A 20,963-nucleotide genomic window follows, 5' to 3' on the forward strand; every position below is an offset into this window, starting at 1 on the left:
TTCCAATGTCCGCTCGGAGGTTACGATTTCTTCTGTTTATTTATAGGCAGATAAAACATCTTCATTGGACAGGACGGCAGATAGAAAGTGCAAGTGCTTCTGTGCAAAGTGGCGATAATAAATATACATAAAATGCATCCAGTAAGCGTTTAGTTAGTCCATAAAATCCATACCAAAGTTCCAATAGTCAGCCTATTGAGCGATCAACAAAACTGTGCTCTCCCTACTCACCCCCTCGCCATACTACCACAGGTACCCAGGTGCATATATTCATTCATGTATTCCTATGCCAATACCCACGTGACTTGCATACACACCAACCAGATACCAAAATAAAAGCAACAAAGCACAGACTAATTTAACCATGGCATATGGCCGCTATATACCATATTTCATCTTGACACAGGAAAGAACAACACCAACAGCAACTTGAAGGCTGATCAGTGATCACTGAACTTTCCTGTGGTACCTTTGCCATATCATCTACCATTGCATTGTGCTCTGTGAGCTCCACTTGGGTAGCCCTATTTGCAAGTACCCCTTCTACAATGCATTATTCCATTCCTGACCCTATAACCTTATAACAAGAATTGTCAATAAGGCACCTTCTTTGGCTTCAAATGTTCTCATTGTTAAAAACACTGGCATAGAAAATCAGCCAGTCTTTGTGCCTTGCATTTTCATGAACAACAATAGCATTATCTTATTGATTAGTGATACAATTTCCCAAATTTCCAATTTTGGAAATATTCCAAATACCCAGTTTTACCAGATAGGCGTATATGCCTGGGGTGTGGACTGAGGAGGACCAGTCATTATTGACACAGTCATTTGGTCATGACCAACTATAAAGGTACAATTTGAAAATTGTTTAACACTTTAAATTGGCGGACTGACAACTCTTAACAGTTGATAATGTTGCGTAATGTGATTTGTTTCACCTGCTTCAACACTACTGTCCAATCTTGCCATGTACTAATTATTTAAATTCATAGTTTAAATATTTTCTTTATATAGCCTCTATATCATCCTCTTACTGTTCCAATGAAATCTTAACGGTTATAGACTGGTAATGTTTTTTTTATGTGACAGGTTCTTTGAAATAGTAGCGTACCTCTTGTCTCTTTTATGGTGTGTCATAAAAGGGTGTATCTCAAGTCTCTAACCTAGTCTTCATGGCCTGTCCACCTGCACCCTCATACGGGGGGGTTTGGTCAGATGTGTTTCTTAGGGCCTTCGAGGCTCGATGGAATATTGATTCGGAATGTGACGCGTGAGGTCGTCGAACACACAAAACCCCCGAACAGCTTTCGCGATTTCCAGTACAAAGTGCGTCGCACATTCAGATGTTTTATACGACTTTTGGTTAATTCTGACATATTTCAGCAGTTTGGAAGTCAACGACTTGAACGCTGGCAGGGAAGAATGTGAAGCGGTCGAATTTTTGGTCTAGGCTACATCTCTCAACTCGCCTGCATTGAATGTAGCGGCGCTTCATTTACATTTACATTTAGTCATTTAGCAGACGCTTTTGTCCAAAGCGACGTACAAGGGAGAGAACAGTCAAGCTAAGAGCAATACAAAAACCTGGTGTAGCCTAACAATAAATACTACTTTACATAAGAAATAGAAAAACGACCTAGAAAGGAAAAGAAGTGCATGAATGGCACCTTGACTAGTGCTTAACTTGCACTTCAGCAGGTGTGTCTGAAGCATTGAAGACCCAACTCTTCAGAGAGCACTTCCCTTCCTAACTGGCACCTTGACTAGTGCTTAACTTGCACTTCAGCAGTCAAGGTGCCAGTTAGGAAGGGAAGTGCTCTCTGAAGAGTTGGGTCTTCAATGCTTCAGACACACCTGCTCAACAGTCACCACAAAATGGCTTGTCGGAGTGGCTGCTGCAGCTTTGGTCCACTGAATGAAGACAATGCAAGGTTTCTTCTGTTGGCACTGTTAATAGTTCTTTATCTTTTGAGCGGCGCCGCTGTCTTTTTAGCGCTGGAGCATCCGAAAGAGGAACTGGCAAAGGAGCGATGGGCGCAACGGTTTGAGCACTTCAGCCAAAAGTACGATCTAAGTAAGAGGGACCTGGACAACTTTCTAAGGAACTATGAGGAGGCAAAAATTGCAGGTATCCGGGTGGACCTCACTCGACCACGGTGGGATTTCCCCGATGTATTCTACTTCGTCTTTACAGTGGTGTCAACACTAGGTGGGAATAGGCGTTTTTTCTTCTTTTTGCCATTATACTGTATATGCCAGCCATTATACATGTACTTGCCAATATATATTTTAACCTTTCCAAATTATTTTTTTATTTCTGAAACGACATATAGGCTACTTTACAGTTTACATTACAGTTTTTCTCGATACGCTTTGGCACATTTTTCCATTCACTGTTTACTTTTTCAAAACAGCTCACACACAGTACATATAGCTCTTGTTCGGTTTCAGGTTCGGTTTCAAGACGAAATGACCAAAACACTATATGATTGCAGTATGACACCACCTTCTCAAAACTTACCACACACCCATCAAAACCAAACATTTCCATCAAAACCTACAATTTGTGCTCAATTGAAAATGTATGTTCTCATTTATTTAACAATGGATAACAAAATTGAAACTACAGCTATCAATATCAACCTCTGCAAGCATCACTTTAACTTTTGTGCAGCACCCTCACAGTATTGACTGTTTTACCACTGACAACGTACTACAATTTGGGTTTTGTACTGAGCACTCTAACTTAGGGAATATACTGTCAGAAAGTATTTGAAATCTGAAAATGTGTATGCAGTAAAATATTGTAGTTCTGTTTTTGTATTGCTAAATACTGTAAAAGCTATTTCCAAACAAGGACCTGTCAACACCATTGATTTACATTTGTTCTACTGTATACAAAATGGCAAAGATTCTGACACAAAAATATTTATTGCAGTCATTTTTCCACATTAGATGTAGATACTGTAAGAAGTCAAAATTAAGGGATTCAATATACAGGAAAAAGGTCAAATCTGTTCTTCAGTGAACATGTGAACAGTGTGTTGATTCTGTAAAAATAGTGCAATAGGCTGTAAATACTGTAAATATACAGTAATCCGAATTCTGTATATTTTGTAAATTACTTTAGTGAAACTACAGTACTGCATTGTATTGTGGCAACACACTTTACAAAAGTATAGAAATGGTTGTTGCCAAGAGTGCAAATACAGTGAAACACAGTACAGTAATTTGACTGTAAAGGCCAGCAAAGTGTTATTTTCATCACGGAACGTACGCACAATTGATGACACAGTATGAAGGCTCAGGTTTGGCTGAACCCTTTGGCCAGCCTCTCTCATGGAGAGGTCATGATTGACTATGTGATCAATGACTGTTGCCCTAATTTCATTAGAGCATCTTACACGAAAGCCACGTCCCCTGGCAGGTGCCCCTCTATCTCTACCATGGCCTCTTCCTTGTCCTCGTCCTTGCTGAGGTTATTGGTGGCGGCCTCCTTAATCTATGCTTGGTATCAACTTCAATCTATTGACCTCTTTTATAGGTTGAGAACTACTTGATTAGTTGTGCACAGAGAGTTCACACATGGTGCTGAAGATATTTAGAATATAGAGAGCAGTTTCAGTAGGCTGCTAAGTGTTGACATGGTTATTCAATTAGGTTTCGTGTCTTTCTCTGAGAAGTGTGTTAACTATTTTGAAAAGGGTGTGAAAACTCAAAGAAATTTGTGTGAATTGTAGCGCCCCCTAGTACAGCTGACTACGCCACCCCTTGAGCCAACTGATATGATCGTGTCAGAGCAAGGGGAACTCTGCCCCAATAAGTGTAGACACAGGTACGTTTAGAAAAGTACAAAAGTATATTCTTTATTTAATATATTCAAGGAGGTACAGGCTGGTCAATACATTCATACAGGTGGGGATCTTAACTGCCACCAGTTAATCAGTCAAGCCAAAGAGAGAATGGAAGCTAGTGGAAGCTACGGTCTCGATACCACACGTGAATAAAGTGCACACAACCCTTAGTGCAACACTGCAAACTTCAAGTTCTGGTGAAACACTCGGATAATTGCTTAAGGACAGCACAGCACTGCAACCTACAGTGTGTTGGCTTGACCAATACAGGGGCTGACTATGGGGAAAACAATGAACAAAAACAATAGAAAGAAAACCCCTCTAACCTGGGACACACAACACGTTCACTACTAAGACATACAACCAGCCCCCAGTCTAGAGGGAAAATCAAAGCCAAGTCACTCGGAGTAGTAGACTCACACACACCCATACAAACACTAGCACATCGTGAAGCTGCGTCGGTCTAAAAACAAGCAAACAAACACAGTACAATGTTCGCATTCCATAATACACATTTGCACATATCCTGTTATGCTTTAATAAATAAACACGTGATACATTACACATATCCCGTTAGGATGTAAAAAAAATAAACATATGATACATTGCACACATCCCTTTAGTTAAAACATACGGCGCCGCAAGGACACAATATAGTGTTTTAATGTGCAAACAAAACCATCGGCGTGGTTCCACATACCTGTGCAATATTAGTGCAGTCTGACTAGTTCACTGCTGATCAGAACGTCGCTTGGGACCACGAGTCACGGCCACGTCTGCGTTGGCTCCCAAACTTGCAACGAGCCACAGCACCCACAATGCTGCCTCACACAAACACACAGAGTTAACAGCATGGAAGAGCTACGTGGCTAAGGACCCCAGGTATATGCCCGTCTCAATCACTGCCCAGTCCCAGCCCCTAATAATGACGTAACCAAAGCACGAGAGAGTGAAAAAGGGAAGAGAACCTCAAAACAGACAGAGTGCCCTCAAGCAGGGAGTTCCACAGTCTACAAAAGCAATGAGAAATAGTTAACCCATTCTACAGAAAAGACTCTTGCTGTGCAAAGAAGGTGTGAGCATTAGATTAACCCATGATTCGCTAAATGTGTGTTAGCAATCGAGAAAAACTGTAATTGTGCAATCAGTGTGTTGTTGGTGTTTTTACAATCATTTGTTGTATTTAGTTTTATTCCAGAGACGTCGTATTTCTGAAAGCATACTACGTGCTTATTTTGCAAATGTCGGGAAAGACATCAAGCCAAATAATTACCTTTACACAGATTTTGAATTAGTGAGTAGAAAATAAGTCTCTAATTAGCTTCTGGCAAATTGTTTTCCCACAAGGAGAAAACCAAAGGCTATAACACGACTAGATAATCTGTAGCAAGGCTGATGTAAGATATTTTTTTATAGTTGCTCTTCAAATGGATCTAATTGAAAACATCCCCTGAACATTGGCGATGATTTCCTTTGATTTGCACTTGAAAAGTGTACTGCACATTGAAATGTGTTATTGAGCTGTTAACTAAATTATATGACTGTACAGCAATGAAACACATCAATGCTCGTGTTGATATTGACAAAATGACAATTTAATAAAAATTTGGCATTTTACTGGGCGAAAATGGTCCAACACATTATCTACTGTTTAAAATCATCCTGAATCTTGCCAGGCTGATACGTCAAGGAAAGGATCGGCCCCCTCCTGTGAGTGTGAGCATCCTTTTCATTTTCTGATCGAGACTCATCGTTCACAGGAGTTTATGCCCCCCCTCTTCAGCCAGTGATTTAGAAATGGTGATGGTGGTGAATCTTATAGAGCCATGTCCCTCCATCTAGGGATTCTTGTTAGATGGTGGGTCATCTCATTCATCTCCACTCAAGCGCTCAGCACACCATTCATATGTATAGTGTGTAAGGTGTGTGGTCAAGAATCCCCTCCTCCCATAGGCTGGTCATATGTGTTCCTTCCACCTCTTATGTAAAACATGCTTTGAATTGATTACAACATAGATAAACAAACTGGCTGAAAGAATTGGAGAATTTCAAACAAGCATCCTGTGTGCCAACAAGGGAGAGAGAGAGAGAGAGAGAGAAAGAGAGAAAGAGAGAGAGAAAGTCAAAGATCTGGGTGTCGTCACCAATGGCAACCTGGCTCCCGCGGTGTGTTTGAAGCACGGGAGCTGTCTGAATCAAGAGGGGTGTTTACATGGGGGGGAGTGGTTCACATGTGGCTCATTATAGAGCAATTAAGAATTGGACTCTAATGAGCCCCAGAGCATTTTTTCTGAGAGTGAAGCACCAAGCCAGAGCAGCTGGAAGGTCTTGCCCAATAAGTTCTGTTGACAGCACAAGGCAGGGTGGTGCGTGTGTTGAAGTTCTTAGGGGACCGTGTGTGCTCCACTGCATGAATCAGTGAGTGGATATCGCTCTTTTGAGGTGTCATGATCTGGCTTATGACATGAATTACAAAGGCATTTTCATACCGTTGCATGCTAATTGAATTTTACAATGTTAATGTTACACTGAATGTAGTCCACTGATAAAGATAGACTGAAAATGGCACATTTCTGGTCATGAAAGATACATTAGGAGCTTGGGAGAAGACATGAATACATTATAGACTTTTGAACAGACTTTTAAGTTTTAAAAAAGGCTTTAAAGTTTTAGAGGTTTAATCTTCCTTTTATCAATAATGCATGGTATCTGCAAGAAGTAGCTGACTTTTTAGAATATTTTGAAGGTGGTAATTGCTTTTACAATCATTCTTGCTTTCACTGTCACAGGGTTTGGAATGACAACACCTGCCACCATTGGAGGAAAGGTATTCCTCATCTTATACGAACTCATAGGTTGTGCAGCCTCCATTTTGTTCTTCAACCTTTTCCTGGAGCGTGTCATCACTATGATCACCTTCGTCCTGAAGTTCTGCCACGAGCGCCGCCACCGCCACAAAGCTGTGCTCCCCCAGAACGAGCGCCCGCCCGATGCCTTCAGCCGCCGTGGCCGCAACCTGGACAGCATGGCTGGATGGAAGCCCTCGGTGTACTGCGTCATGCCCATCCTGGGTGCAGTGGCCATTTTGGTGTCCTGCTGTGCCACCGCCATGTACTCATCCGTAGAGGGCTGGGGCTACCTGGACGCCGTGTCCTTATACTTTAATGTCCTCTCCATTGTCCTCAAGCAGGTGCTTTACTGCCTTATGCATGGGCTGGAATTGCTGCGCAGGCGCTGCCCGACTGCCAGGGGTGCCCAGAACCCGCGGCGGAACGCAGTTTACCACGGCAGCCGCGACCCATCCATCGAGATAGACGTCGTGAACGAGAGCGAGGCAGATGGCCGGCGTATGTCTGGGGAGATGATCTCCATGAGGGACTTCCTGGCCGCCAACAAGGTCAACCTGGCCATCATGCAGAAGCAGCTGTCTGAGATGGCTAACAGGCATCCTAGACAGTCGGGGTCAGGCTCGCGGCACAATGGCTTCTCTGGAGGGGTCGGCGCACTTGGGATCATGAACAACCGCCTGGCAGAAACAAGTGCGGAAACAGGAACATAACATAATAATAAGCCAGAACAGAATCAGATTACATTTTGGGTTGATGCATCGACCCACAAGAGAACAAATTCTAACTCTTTCTAAAGATCTTTTTTCACCCACCCCTCACACTACAGCAGTCGTTCTCAAACCTTTTCTGTCATTCCCCACTTTGAACAAGCCCCACCTGTCCCTCATCGCTCCAATAAAATGGTAGGCCAAGCTTAAAATTGTCAAATTTATTGAAATAACGATAAGTTCTAAATCTTAATCAATAGTATAGAATAGTCAGTTCAAAAATAGAGAAAATCAATAACAAATAACATCAGTTCAGAAATGGAGAAAATAAAAGTGCAATGGTGTCAATCCTTCCCTCAAAGCTGAGTTCCAAAAATAAAGAAAAAGGGTATTTATTGCGAAGTAGGTTTACACCTACCTGGAATTTGCTCTGGTGTATAGGTGCATACAGTGAACATAAAACATACAAACACAATAAGTACTACACATAACATAAAAACATAAATACACACTAAGTACTACACATAAGAGAAGTACTACACATAAACATAATATATACTGTAGGATACAAATATATAAAACATTTATATAAAAAAGTGAAGTAGAAAGTAAAATGCAAAATGCAGGACAGGAGTGCAAAAGTGAATGTGCAATGTGCAGTGTGTATTAATGTAACACAGACCTCAAGTCTCATGTGAGGTGTGGGGGCAGGATAAGAGTCCAAGTCAGGTGGGGGTCCCGGGCCTTGTTAATAAGGCCAACTGCAGCCGGGAAGAAGGTGATTTTGTGGCCTGAGGTTTTGGTCCTGAAGGACCACAGCCTCCTGCCGGAGGGAAGTACCTCAAAGAGTTTGTGACCCGGGTGGGAGGGATCGGCCACAATCTTACCTGCCCGCCTCAGGGTCCTAGAGGCGAACAGGTCCTGTAGAGATGGCAGATTGCAGCCAATCACCTTCTCAGCAGAACGGATGATACGCTGCAGTCTGCCTTTGTCATTGGCAGTAGCAGCAGCGTACCAAATGGTGATGGAGGAGGTGAGGATGGACTCGATGATGCAAGTGTAGAAGTGCACCATCATTGTCTTTGGCAGGTTGAACTTCTTCAGCTGCCGCATTGCTAGTAGTTGCTACCAAGCTCACTGGAACAATAAATAATTCTAAAATATGGTATGGTTTAACACTTTAATTTTAACATTAATTAATATATAATGCTTTACATTTTGTAACGATTCCTTTACTAACATTAAGGACAGGCAGTAATTTACATGTATGAAACAGTATCTACAGTTACTGGTTTATTTATGTTAACTATTCATTGATTTATGTTACTCAGGATCCTTTATTATGTAAAGCATAATGCATGAGTGAACCAGTAGAAGACATCAGGTCTGGCACTTGATGCTTTGCTGATGTTAGTGAATGCATTAGTGATGCAGACACCTTCATGTAGAGGAGCAGAATGTCATTTTTACTGTCAAAAAACAGCCTACAATGCAGTACACTGTAAGAAATGTCCGTAGAATTAACACTGAAATGCCGTAAAATCATTACATAAAAAAACTGTAAATAGAAATACAATAGAGTATTGCTTATTTCACAACATTTTTTGGTCAAATACTAAACGAAATATAACTGTTTTTCAAAGTAAGATTATGCATATTTCTTTGTAGACATGACATATGACATGCAATTTACACGAAGAAAAACTGTAATACAAGAAGCAATAAATGACAACATGGTGGTGTTAAAATAACATTTTCTGTAAGGTCCATTTTTTTCTATAAATACACAAAGACACTGAAAGGTGTAGAAGTAATATCGCTCACCATATTTATATTAAACCTAATAGGTATTTTTCAACTTCTATTGAGTTGGCGAATCCCCAACGTTATGGGCTTGGTCTGTGTACTAACAGCTGATGCTGTCAGGTCTGTGCTCTGTCTGTCCTGTGCTTTTACTTTGTTACTTCCCGTCTGCCATTGTTTACTTGCTGTGTCTAGCATATACATATATGTCTATGGTGTCTAGTCCTTTGTGCTTCCTTGTTCCTGCCATGTGCTCCAGTGTTTACCCTTGCCTTGTGCTCCTGTTCTGTGTACCTGTGTCTCCGCCCCTCACCTGTTCCCAATTATTAGTATGTTTGTTGTTCGGTGTTCTATTCCTTCCTCCTTTTGGTGTTTGGTGTTCGGTGTTCTATTCCTTCCTCCTTTTGGTGTTCGGTGTTCTATTCCTTCCTCCTTTTGGTGTTTGGTGTTCGGTGTTCCTTCCTCCTTTTGGTGTTTGGTGTTTGGTGTTCTATTCCTTCCTCCTTTTGGTGTTCGGTGTTTGGTGTTCTATTCCTTCCTCCTTTTGGTGTTTGGTGTTTGGTGTTCTATTCCTTCCTCCTTTTGGTGTTTGGTGTTTGGTGTTTGGTGTTCTATTCCTTCCTCCTTTTGGTGTTTGGTGTTTGGTGTTTGGTGTTCTATTCCTTCCTCCTTTTGGTGTTTGGTGTTTGGTGTTTGGTGTTCTATTCCTTCCTCCTTTTTTGGTGTTTGGTGTTCTATTCCTTCCTCCTTTTGGTGTTTGGTGTTTGGTGTTCCTTCCTCCTTTTGGTGTTTGGTGTTCTATTCCTTCCTCCTTTTGGTGTTTGGTAAATAAATCCCGAGTTTTGGTCTGCAATTGTTTCCTTTCCTGTGAACCCTGACAGATGCTAAATTATTCTTCAGTTGAGCAAATATTTGTGATTTATATCAGTCATAGAAGATTTTAGGCCTACATATAATTGCAGTATTTAGATGTTGCTTTCACTGTCCAAACCATTATTAATACATTAAAAGACATTATAGTATGAAGAACTTTTAAGAGGAATCTACATGAAAAATCAGTTGAATAACAGTGTTATAATGAGACTTTAGAAGTTAAATAATGTTGATTGCTTGGTATTTCTTGGATTTGATGTACAATCGACACCAACTGGATGTACATTTTACTGAAATAATTGGTTTAATAGCATACTGGTCATGCAAAATCAGCAAACATCCAATGTTAAATGTACTGGTTTACAATGTAATTTTATACATTATAAACTGTTAAAGGTACATATTGTTCTGTGAAGATGGTTACGGTTTGGCTGTATTTTATGTTGAATATACAGGTTTAAAATGTTAAATGTACTGAACAAACAAACCAGTATAACATAACAGTGATGTAAATATAGCTCAAATCCAATGTTGAATATACAGGTTTAAAATGTTAAATTTACATGCTGCTCTGTGAAGAGGTTTACAGATTGATGTATTTTTTACAGTATTGTTTTGGCAACCACAGCTGCCAGTTTTTTTCCGTAAAAACAACGGGATTTTTTTTACAGTGTACAGAAGAGTTTCTGCACATTAAATGTATCTTGATTCTTTCTTTCAGTGTTTGTTTATGCATTTGTTAATATTTTAACCCTCCTATTATGTTTGGGGTCAATTTGACCCCATTCAATGTTTAATGTCTCTAAATAAATGATTGACATAATTTGTTTTGCTTCATATTTAATGACTTTTCCTAGTTCAACTGGGTAAACACAAAATTAACATGATATGTTTTCAATGTCCTGTACACATGCTGTACGCATAGATGTTGTTTGGGGTAAATTTCAACTTTTTTCATCACATTGTTACTATTCCTGATAACAGAAATTGTTTTTTTTTATTCCAAATGTTTTAGATAACAACAATATGTACTTAGAAATAATATGAAGCCATAAAACACCAGAAGTATATCTCTTTCTAATTTTAGGTCAATCAGTGAGATTTTATGGTGATCTGCATATTTCTCCATAGTCGCGTAACATGTATTCTGGATGTATTTGGGGGTATTGTTTTTATTTAAAGGGCTATTTAGGTAGTCAACAAACAAACCTAAAGTACCTGACACATAAACTTGGGTAAAAAAATTGAATTATAATAGTATTTTGGAGGTTTAAATTGCTGGGGTCAAATTGACCCCAAGGATAAAAGATGTTAGTAAATTTGAAGGTAATAGGAGGGTTAACTAGCCTGATGTTGTCATACTCATAATTCTAGTCAGAATATGAGTCTGATACTGCTCCATTAGGCTGTGATTATGGGGCGTGTTTCAACCGAACCAGGAAAAAAATGCCTCTTCGCTCAATTGGATATACATACAACCAATCAGAGCAACGTAGTATGACCATAACGTAGACCATCAGTGCCAGCTGATAAATTAAACTTTTACCGAATCCCGTAGGAATGACGGCAAAAACATCTTTTCGGTCGACAAATGCCTTGATCGCGTTTCTCTGTTCCTCTTTCAAAATGAATGCGCTGTCGATGCCTTCTAAAACAGACTCCAATCTAAACATCTCAGCTCTCCAGCGGCAGCCATGTTTTTTGAAAACGAATTCAACCCAAGCTCTTTGGTGACGTGGTTGATTACGTTACTGTTGATCATCTGTCCATCATCGTATAAAGCCCGCCCTGACAATTTGATTGGTCTGTACAGCTTCTGGTCGGGCATAATTCCTCCTCAACGGAGCAATGCCAGACCGAACTTCCCGACCTCAAATATTGTGGGCGGGGCTAAATTCGTCTGGTACCCAGGCTAAGGGTTAACAACAGCAGAAGAAAAAATACATTACTTTGTAAGTCTAGAAATATTTTTGTTCTGACAGGGAAAAGAACTATGTGTTGCATCTTTACGAGATAGCAGTGCGCTGAACAGGCACATTATGTGCAGATATTTATATCATAATAATTGCCTGACAATAACAGTCTTCAGCCACCACTGACAAAAACAATATATAATCAATCTCATTAGCGCATCGTGTTGCAAAGTTGTCATGGCGACAGTCACACTTTTACAGTAGGCAGACACGAAACCAGCTGGCACAGAGAAACACTGCATCAGAGTCGCAATAGAGTTGTAGGATGGGGCCATGGCTCATCTGAACGCATGGAGTTTGAGCTTTGAGCAAACCAAACCAACAGCTGGGAGGAGTTGTGGAGTGTGAACTCAAACTGTTCAGGGACCAGCAGCTGTGAGGAGTTGTGGAGTTTGAACTCAAACTGTTCAGTATTCAGCAGCTGTGAGGTGTTTGTGGAGCTGGCGAAGGGTCACGACTCCTTTTATTCCCATCATATTAGTGCAGCTGTGCATGCAGTTCATCAGTTCATAACACATCAGCCTTTATGAAAAAATGCAGCACAGTCCTCAGTCCTTACAAAGTGATAGAGAGAGTAAATTAGGAAACCTCCCTGACACTCGTTCATCTAAAAAAAAAAATCACCAGGTAGTTCACATTTGAAGGAAGGTGTTTTAGCTTATGTAAGAATTTTAACATTGAATAAGAGGAGGGATAATTAATGATACTTTTGTATAGACTGTTGTATATAAATGTAAATAGCAGAATAGAAAATGAGCCCAAATCACAAATGGATGAAAACACCCTCTCTCTCTCTCTCTCTCTCTCTCTCTCTCTCTCTCTGTCTTATGGTAAATCTATAACACAATCAGACCTACAAAAATGACGGCTAAACAAGGCTATATAATTGAAGAAATGTCACAAGATGTTGCTATTTTGTTGTTTTTGTTAGCCACACCATATAAGCGTATCATCATTGAACAAGCGAAACTACCTTTGAGCGCTTGGTTTGTCTACAACTACTACCCGTACTTTGACGTAAATTTTAAGAGACGGGACGCAATGGTAAGTGAGCAAGCATTTTCTTTGTGAGTGGAATGTATATGTTTTATAACGAAACACTGTATGATAAAAAGTTTGTCGTTATGACACGTTTATGACAAATCCAGGTCAAAACAACCCAGTCAAACAAATGGGATGGCTGAGTCATGTTGTATAAATCTGTGGGATCCAATAGCAATAGCATAATAGCAGCTAACATTAATTCACCGAAGAGACCATAACGTCAGCTTATGTGAAACAGTTTTTCTCTTACAACGTTGTTTTGGATAAACCTAATGTTGTAGCATATATTTTTGATACGTTTACAATTAAATTGGTAACAGGCCATGGCTTTTTGCATTTGTTTGCTGGCAAAGTAGCTAAAAACGTTATGTTAACGTTATCTAGCTTTTCTAGCCTGAGTTGAAGCTGGCTCCATAGTTTGATTGTCTAGAAAGTTGTTCGGTTACTGTTGGTTATTATTGTACTATAAAATAAGCAAAGTAAGTGGTATTGCATTATGAGATGGCTATTGACGTAATGTGAAAGGATAAGTAAGTAGGTCATCACCTCGATGTTTTTACATTCAGTTTGAATTCAATTCAGGGAGCAAAAAAGTAGTCGACCCACTGCAATTTTCCAATTAAGAGCTAGCAGCCTGTCTGCACTTGTGCGGCATATGTGAAATGTCAAAAGTAGATGTGTAATGTTAGATTAGGAATAACGCTTGCAGATTACTAATCTAGAGCATTGACAAGTGTGTGTGTGTGTGTGTGTATAAGTACTTCATGGCAAGACAGGAGAGAAATACAACTGACGTTATACTATACTACTATACTACCGTATAGTATACCGAGTATTTTGTGATTAATTTACACAATCCCTCTCCTATCGTTACAGGGACAAAACCAAAGTGGAGGCCATGGTCCTGGAGGTGGAAAAAAGGACGATAAGGTAATCAGGCCAGTTTGTTATTCCAACCCAGTCCATTTCAGTATTTATTTTTCTTAATACAAACAAACAAAAATAAACATCCAGGATGTATGTTGTATTGTCTTTCCGTGACAGGATAAGAAGAAGAAATATGAGCCTCCCATTCCTACCAGAGTAGGGAAGAGGAAGAGGAAGTCGAAGGGGCCTGATGCTGCTAGCAAGCTACCTCTGAGTAAGACATGGCCCCTAATAGTATATTCAGCTGTTTATGTTGCCCCTGTAAATGACCTCTTGTGTCTGTGGCCTTTTCAGTCACGCCACACACCCAATGCAGGCTGAAGCTCCTGAAGCAGGAGCGGATTAAAGACTATCTGCTGATGGAGGAGGAGTTCATCAGGAATCAGGAGCAGATGAGGCCTCTGGAGGAGAAACAAGAAGTACGTGTTAGCCTATTAGTTAAATAGGTAGTCACATGGAGCTTCATATGGCACCATATGGTAGGAGGCAACCATTGTGGGTATTTGGTTTTAATCTGGGATGGGGGTGATTAGTGGGTTTTGTGTGTTTGAAATATCCAAACCAACAGTCCATCGTTTCAAGAAGATGTAGTTCAAAGTAGAGGTACTGATTCAATCTGACACAAAGTAGTTGTTAGTGGGTTTTTGCCTAGCTATATGTTTTAAGCCTGGTGTACACTGTGTGATTTTCGGCTGTCCTAGACGAAAGATGACCACCGTGAAAGAAACGTGGTAATGTCTTTGGTCATGGCTCCAAAACGGTGGTCCTACGTCACACATTGAGGTTTAAAGATGGCCATATACTTATAAGATTGGTGAAATCTCACAGTCTGAAGGCACCTTTAGAGGGAAAGCCATCTTTCTTTGGTGTTAGCCCTCAGTGCAGTATATTATGAAAATCTCAGTGAATGTTCCCCAGATGTGAACTTCTTCCAGACCCACTCCCAACCCCATCATGTGTCTTTCCCCCTAGGAGGAAAGGTCAAAGGTCGATGACCTGAGGGGAACCCCCATGTCGGTGGGAACTCTGGAGGAGATTATCGACGACAACCACGCCATCGTGTCCACCTCTGTGGGCTCGGAGCACTACGTCAGCATCCTGTCCTTCGTGGATAAGGACCTTCTAGAGCCAGGGTGCTCCGTCCTCCTCAATCACAAGGTGCAAACTTTATCACAAGTAAAGATGTAATCTGCTATTCTGGTGAAAGGTTGTTGATATTTGAGCTCAACAGCCAATCAAATTACACCCCTCCCCCCTTTGCTCCTGAAACAATGTGTTGATTAGATGGAATTGTTTATAACCCCATTTATCGAGCTAGGCCTGTGAACACAGAACTTTTTTTTTATAAGAGCACACAACAAACAGACGGTTAGAGTAGTTATCCTTGGCGTGAGATTTCATCTTCTCTTGGTCAACAGGTTCATGCCGTCATCGGGGTGTTGATGGATGACACCGATCCATTGGTCACCGTGATGAAAGTGGAGAAGGCTCCTCAAGAAACCTATGCTGACATTGGAGGACTGGACAGTCAGATCCAGGAGATTAAGGTGTGTGTGTGTGTGTGTGTGTGTGTGTGTGTGTGTGTGTGTGTGTGTGTGTGTGTGTGTGTGTGTGTGTGTGTGTGTGTGTAACATTGGTAAATAGGAAAAGTAATCCAGTCTTTCCCCAACTTTAGGGTTATGGGGTCTTGTTTTTTCCCACTCAAACGTTTGGGAAACTAATATGTCCAACTGTTCACAGGAATCAGTGGAGCTGCCTCTGACACACCCGGAGTACTATGAGGAGATGGGAATTAAACCTCCCAAAGGTGTCATTCTCTACGGGGCACCAGGAACAGGTGGGTTATGCTTAAATCTCTTTCTGTCGTGCTTCGAATGAATGCACATCAAAACACAGATTGAAATCAAAATGAGGATTCTGTACTCCCAACGAGGGTTTTAAACAAGAACAGAATGCGCAAAGCACAAAGGGCCTCATTTACTAACAGGATTGCGCCCATTTCAGGCGTAAAATAGCGGGTAAAGACATAAAACCCTATTTCCAAAGGAGGCGCATCTGAGTAAAAGCGCAGATTACCGCTGCTAGGAAGTGGGTGTGGGAAAGTGGGTGTTCGTCTCAAAGAGATGGGAGGAGATGCGTAAAGTGCGCCTAATTATGTATTAGTAACGAAACAAGAGGTGTTTTAGCATGACATATCAGCTGCTAAATTAAAACTATGTGCCTGCGAGAAATTTGAAAAATGTTTATATTTGATATATCATTTAATATAGGCATACAAACAAATAGAATTACAAACTGTCCCACCAGCTAGCTGTTCGGGAAAAGTTCGGCCACGTCTTACCCAGAATCGCCGTTCATTGTATGGTTTAAACGGTATTGCATAGTTCAAGCACACCGAGTGCACACCTTCTGCGTAGGAGTGACGCGTATCTATTCAGGAAAAGTACTTGTACTCGAAGTACACTAACTAAACTACCGGTAAGTAAATTGTAGAGACAGAGCAGCATATTCATTTCACCTTCCATGTTTATTTTGATGTTATAGCCTCTCAAGCGCAAGCTACCCCCAGTGCCATGGCAACCTACAACTACAGTTTTCAAATGTATCTGCCTAGGGCAGCGTTTTTGAAAAGCATGGTTTTCAGTGTTGGAATACGCCGTTTTAAAGTAAGGGGTGTCGTGTATTCCTACCAGACTATTTAACGGGATGCTATGGAGCAGTTAACCTGGATATTAACTATCCTAGCTATCTCTAGCTTAGAGACCCATCTTAACAGTTTGCAGTTGCCTGTGTGTGATTAACTCATGTTAATATGTGTGAATATGAACTTTCTTGTGAACATAAACTCGTTAATATGAAGCTGCACAGGCACCCTGAGGGGTAACCATAGCAACCCAGACACTCAATGTTCGCTGAAAAGTTTAATTTCCCCAAATCAGCTCACCAATAAAAGACAGTCTTGAATTCAAAGTGATCACAACATTTAATGTGGACGGAAGGGCTAAACGGAGAAATATTTATGAGTTTCTATATTTACCTGGGTTAGTTTGCTGTAACCTCGTGAACCAAAAGCTCTAATTCTAATTTTAGCTCATCATCCACGGTGGAACACAGGCTCTTTCTTCCCTATTTTCGCGGAGCGCTAAATAACACTAATGGGCGGTGTTAGGCGCAGATGACGCGACGAGGGTTCTTGTTTGATAAATAGGATGCAAAATACCATTCGTTATTTGCGGTTTGGCAAAGGCGCAGATTAAGCTGCGGTCGCAATGTTAGTAAATGAGGCCCAAAGTGTGAAAACACAAAACCACTTGAAACCACGAACAATGACAGACCAAGATCGGAAGAAAATCTCACAAAAGTTAAGAAAACAAGACACAGGTTAAACCAATGATTCAATAAATAGGAACAAAGAAACCAGGAAATAAAACAAGGAGCGTGAACTGAGATACAACGAACACCAGAAACACACAGTTAAACAAGTAAACACAAGAAACACACGGTTAGACAAGTAAACAAAGATCATGATGAAACATCCAAAGACAAGGAACAGAAATTGAAAAGGTGTAACACGTGATACTTACCTTACAAAAGTGGTGTTTTTTTTTTATATCATTGTTCACATCAAAATGTTTCAATATATGATATTTTAACCAAGGCTTTAAAGAATAGTATTTGTACACTGTTACTGTAAAACTTGCTGAAGAGTGAATGATCTGCATCTGCATTTGGCTTATACTCTACAATAGTGCTAAGTAGATTGGAAAAATATTATGTGCTAACTTTGCTCTGTGGGTTAAAGGTAATTTGGCCAGTACTCCCAATCCACAGCACTGCTATATACTTTGTAGTGTGTGTGTGTGTGTGTGTGTGTGTGTGTGTGTGTATGTATATATATATATATAGCAACATGTGTTGACTTTCTTCTGTGGGTTAAAGGAAAGACGCTTCTGGCCAAGGCTGTGGCCAACCAGACGTCGGCTACGTTCCTGCGTGTGGTGGGCTCCGAGCTGATCCAGAAGTACCTGGGTGACGGACCCAAGCTGGTGCGAGAGCTCTTCAGGGTGGCGGAGGAACACGCCCCGTCTATTGTCTTCATCGACGAGATCGATGCTATTGGCACCAAGAGGTGATTAAACATTTTAAAGGTCCAATATGTCCCGGTCGACATATGTAGACTTCTCTGTTAGGATATTTCACCCACCATCCATACATTTTTCCCTTTTAATTAATTAATCACTAATAAAGCTATGTCCCGTCTTTAGCTAGATCATTGTTCTGAACATTTATATAGTATTCACTGGGCATGAGTACATTATTTAATATAATAAAGTTTTCTTTGTTTTTGGTACGTTTTTTTTCCCTGCTAGACTGATTACTTACTGTGGTTTGATCTGTGTGTTATGTTCTTCTGAAGATATGACTCCAACTCTGGAGGTGAGAGAGAGATCCAGAGGACCATGTTGGAGCTTCTCAACCAGCTGGACGGATTTGACTCCAGAGGAGACGTCAAGGTCATCATGGCCACCAACAGGATCGAGACCCTGGACCCTGCCCTCATCAGGCCAGGTGAGCTCCTGCACACAGTACTGCAGCTGCAGCTCAATACTACAGATCAGTGATGGATGTCATTAATCTATATCTCAGCAGCAGCAGCATCTCTCTCACTGACTCACTCTTCCCCACTGCATGGCTATTTCCAGGACGGATTGATCGCAAGATCGAGTTCCCCCTGCCCGACGAGAAAACCAAGAGGCGCATCTTCAGTATTCACACCAGCAGGATGACCGTGGCCGACGACGTGACCCTAGACGAGCTCATCTTGGCCAAAGACGACCTCTCCGGGGCTGACATTAAGGTAAAGGGGAAAGAACCATGTTCATGTGTGGCAGCTACAGGTGTGTATATATATGTCCAAATTGCACATTACGTTTCCAGGCCTGCGAATGGTTTCTCCTGAAGTTAGATGAGAATGTGTCTGCAGCCCTCTTGTGGCAGAGTTGGCACGCAAAAGCTTGCAAAGTGTAATATCACAGTGTTTTTTTTACAGTGACAGCTAGGACATATGCGATATATTATACCTCACCAATCTGTAATACAAAATCTCTGATATGTTATATGTTATTTTCAGCAGTATCTTCATCTCAAATTGTGGCTCTATATGTAAACTTATCTTTTCTTTCCTCCTTCCCCCACCCCGAAACACACATTCTCTTTCTCTCTCCCTCTCTCTCTCTCTCCTCTCTTGTCTCTTCTTCCTTTCTCTCCTTTTCTCTCACTCTTCTTTGTTTTTCTCTCTCCCTCTTTCTATCTCTCTCTCTCTTCTCTCCCCTCTCCAGGCCATCTGTACTGAGGCTGGGCTCATGGCTCTTCGGGAGCGCAGGATGAAGGTCACCAACGAGGACTTCAAGAAGTCCAAAGAGAACGTCCTGTACAAGAAGCAAGAGGGCACACCAGAGGGGCTTTACCTCTAACCACACAGTTGTGTTCCAGCCCCCAGCACCCTCTCCCCTGTTGCAGTGTGAGCGAGAGGGGGGAAATGCATTGTTTCCACTGAATGGACCGGTTTTGTTATTTTGTATACACATAGTTTTTGGCTTCCTGTTTTTATCTCCCATTGTTATATATAATGAAATAAATGCCTGAATAAACAGCGAGAGTTGTTGGCTGTATTATTACTATTATGCTTTTGTGGAAATCATTTTTACACTTTATAAACGCACACAAATGTCTACACTGAATTATTGCCAGCTTCCCCAAATGATTTTGAGGTGACAAGGAAAGTGTGTTTAATTAACTCTGTATCGTTCCATACCTCCACTCTATAATGACCTGTGCATTATTAAACACCACATTCAGCCCTGTAACCACAGCTAATCACTGCCTAACTAATTTTTCCCTTCTAAAGTTGGCCTGGTCTTTTCCCTCTGTCTGAAGCTCTCAAAGTTGAATGTGAGGAGGTGGCTAATGCCACAGAGACATGGGAGAATTTCCACAGACAACAGACATCTAAACTTGTCTTACAACTGCATGTATCCGTGGAGAAAATGTTGCATCGGCATTCGCCCACCATATTGCTGCACGATAGTTATCCACAGCCACACGACTTCCACTGTAAAATGTAACCTTTAAAGACAAATGTATTTTTTTTCATCCTCAGCAAACAGTGAATTAAAAGTCCTAGTAACAGGAATTGCCTGCAGGGGCAAGCTGGTCCCAGTCTTGGAGATTTATTTTGTTTCTTGCTCTCATTAGAGTGCTACTTGCCTGCACTACTGAGCACTATCAAATCATTTTAACTTCAATACTCACAATCTACACAGCACTATTTTGATCATAATAGCACAACACATACAGGACTCACAATCTACACAGCACTATTGTGATCATACTAGCACAACACATACACATTCAGTACTCACAATCTACACAGCACTATTGTGATCATACTAGCTGTCTGGCAGCGTGTTGTTTGAGACTTAGTACAGATTTCATAGTTGGTCCCAAAAATATGTACCTCTCACCAAATAGTAATTCTAGCATTCTCCAGAGTTTGGCAGTTCTGAACAGGTCAACCTCTGTCCTTATTTAGCGGTACAGGCCCTGAGCTCTTAGTCTAAAGCATAAATGCACTAGGTGAAAAAGCAACATTGATTTAATTCCTCCTGATGGATGCTAGGTAAGTCTCCACTCAGCAGAAAGCACTGACTCTTTGCTCTGCTTTGGTCCGCAGTGAAAAATGCTGCGGCCCTGCCCATTTGGCATCAAAATTAAATCACAAATCAGTCACGGCATCTAGCCGCGTCAAGTAAGCACTCCAGTGGAGGAAGGGCAGAAAAGGTAGTACACCAGCAGCACTGCATTGGCACCCTGTGTGTGTATTTGTGTGTGTGTGTGTGTGTGTGTTTGTATTTGTGTGTATGTATGTGG

The 20,963-nt window shown here is 41.1% G+C and overlaps 2 protein-coding genes across 2 annotated transcripts; both read left to right on the forward strand.

Annotated features, from left to right (window-relative positions):
- The first annotated feature begins 1,878 nt into the window (after positions 1 to 1,878).
- LOC105892941 (potassium channel subfamily K member 13-like) lies at positions 1,879 to 7,577 on the forward strand. Its single transcript, XM_012819269.2, has 2 exons — positions 1,879 to 2,212; positions 6,647 to 7,577. The coding sequence occupies exons 1-2, from the start codon at positions 1,879 to 1,881 to the stop codon at positions 7,414 to 7,416; spliced, it is 1,104 nt and encodes a 367-aa protein (XP_012674723.2). The 3' UTR covers positions 7,417 to 7,577.
- Positions 7,578 to 12,908: 5,331 nt separating this feature from the next.
- LOC105892942 (26S proteasome regulatory subunit 4-like) lies at positions 12,909 to 19,687 on the forward strand. Its single transcript, XM_031581784.2, has 11 exons — positions 12,909 to 13,106; positions 13,983 to 14,036; positions 14,151 to 14,247; positions 14,328 to 14,452; positions 15,006 to 15,191; positions 15,452 to 15,580; positions 15,774 to 15,870; positions 17,973 to 18,162; positions 18,451 to 18,602; positions 18,737 to 18,891; positions 19,373 to 19,687. The coding sequence occupies exons 1-11, from the start codon at positions 12,924 to 12,926 to the stop codon at positions 19,505 to 19,507; spliced, it is 1,503 nt and encodes a 500-aa protein (XP_031437644.1). The 5' UTR covers positions 12,909 to 12,923; the 3' UTR covers positions 19,508 to 19,687.
- Positions 19,688 to 20,963: the final 1,276 nt, after the last annotated feature.

This window comes from Clupea harengus, chromosome 15 (assembly GCF_900700415.2).
Source record: "Clupea harengus chromosome 15, Ch_v2.0.2, whole genome shotgun sequence".
Classification (NCBI taxonomy): Eukaryota; Metazoa; Chordata; class Actinopteri; order Clupeiformes; family Clupeidae; genus Clupea; species Clupea harengus.

Bases quoted from the DNA above. Each gene is read 5' to 3' on its own strand.
- LOC105892941 (XM_012819269.2), top strand. From the start codon at position 1,879: ATGGCTTGTCGGAGTGGCTGCTGCAGCTTTGGTCCACTGAATGAAGAC. The intron at 2,213-6,646 runs GTGGGAATAGGC...TCACTGTCACAG, and splicing joins TACAGTGGTGTCAACACTAG to GGTTTGGAATGACAACACCT.
- LOC105892942 (XM_031581784.2), top strand. From the start codon at position 12,924: ATGACGGCTAAACAAGGCTATATAATTGAAGAAATGTCACAAGATGTT. The intron at 14,453-15,005 runs GTACGTGTTAGC...CTTTCCCCCTAG, and splicing joins CTCTGGAGGAGAAACAAGAA to GAGGAAAGGTCAAAGGTCGA. The intron at 15,192-15,451 runs GTGCAAACTTTA...CTTGGTCAACAG, and splicing joins CCGTCCTCCTCAATCACAAG to GTTCATGCCGTCATCGGGGT.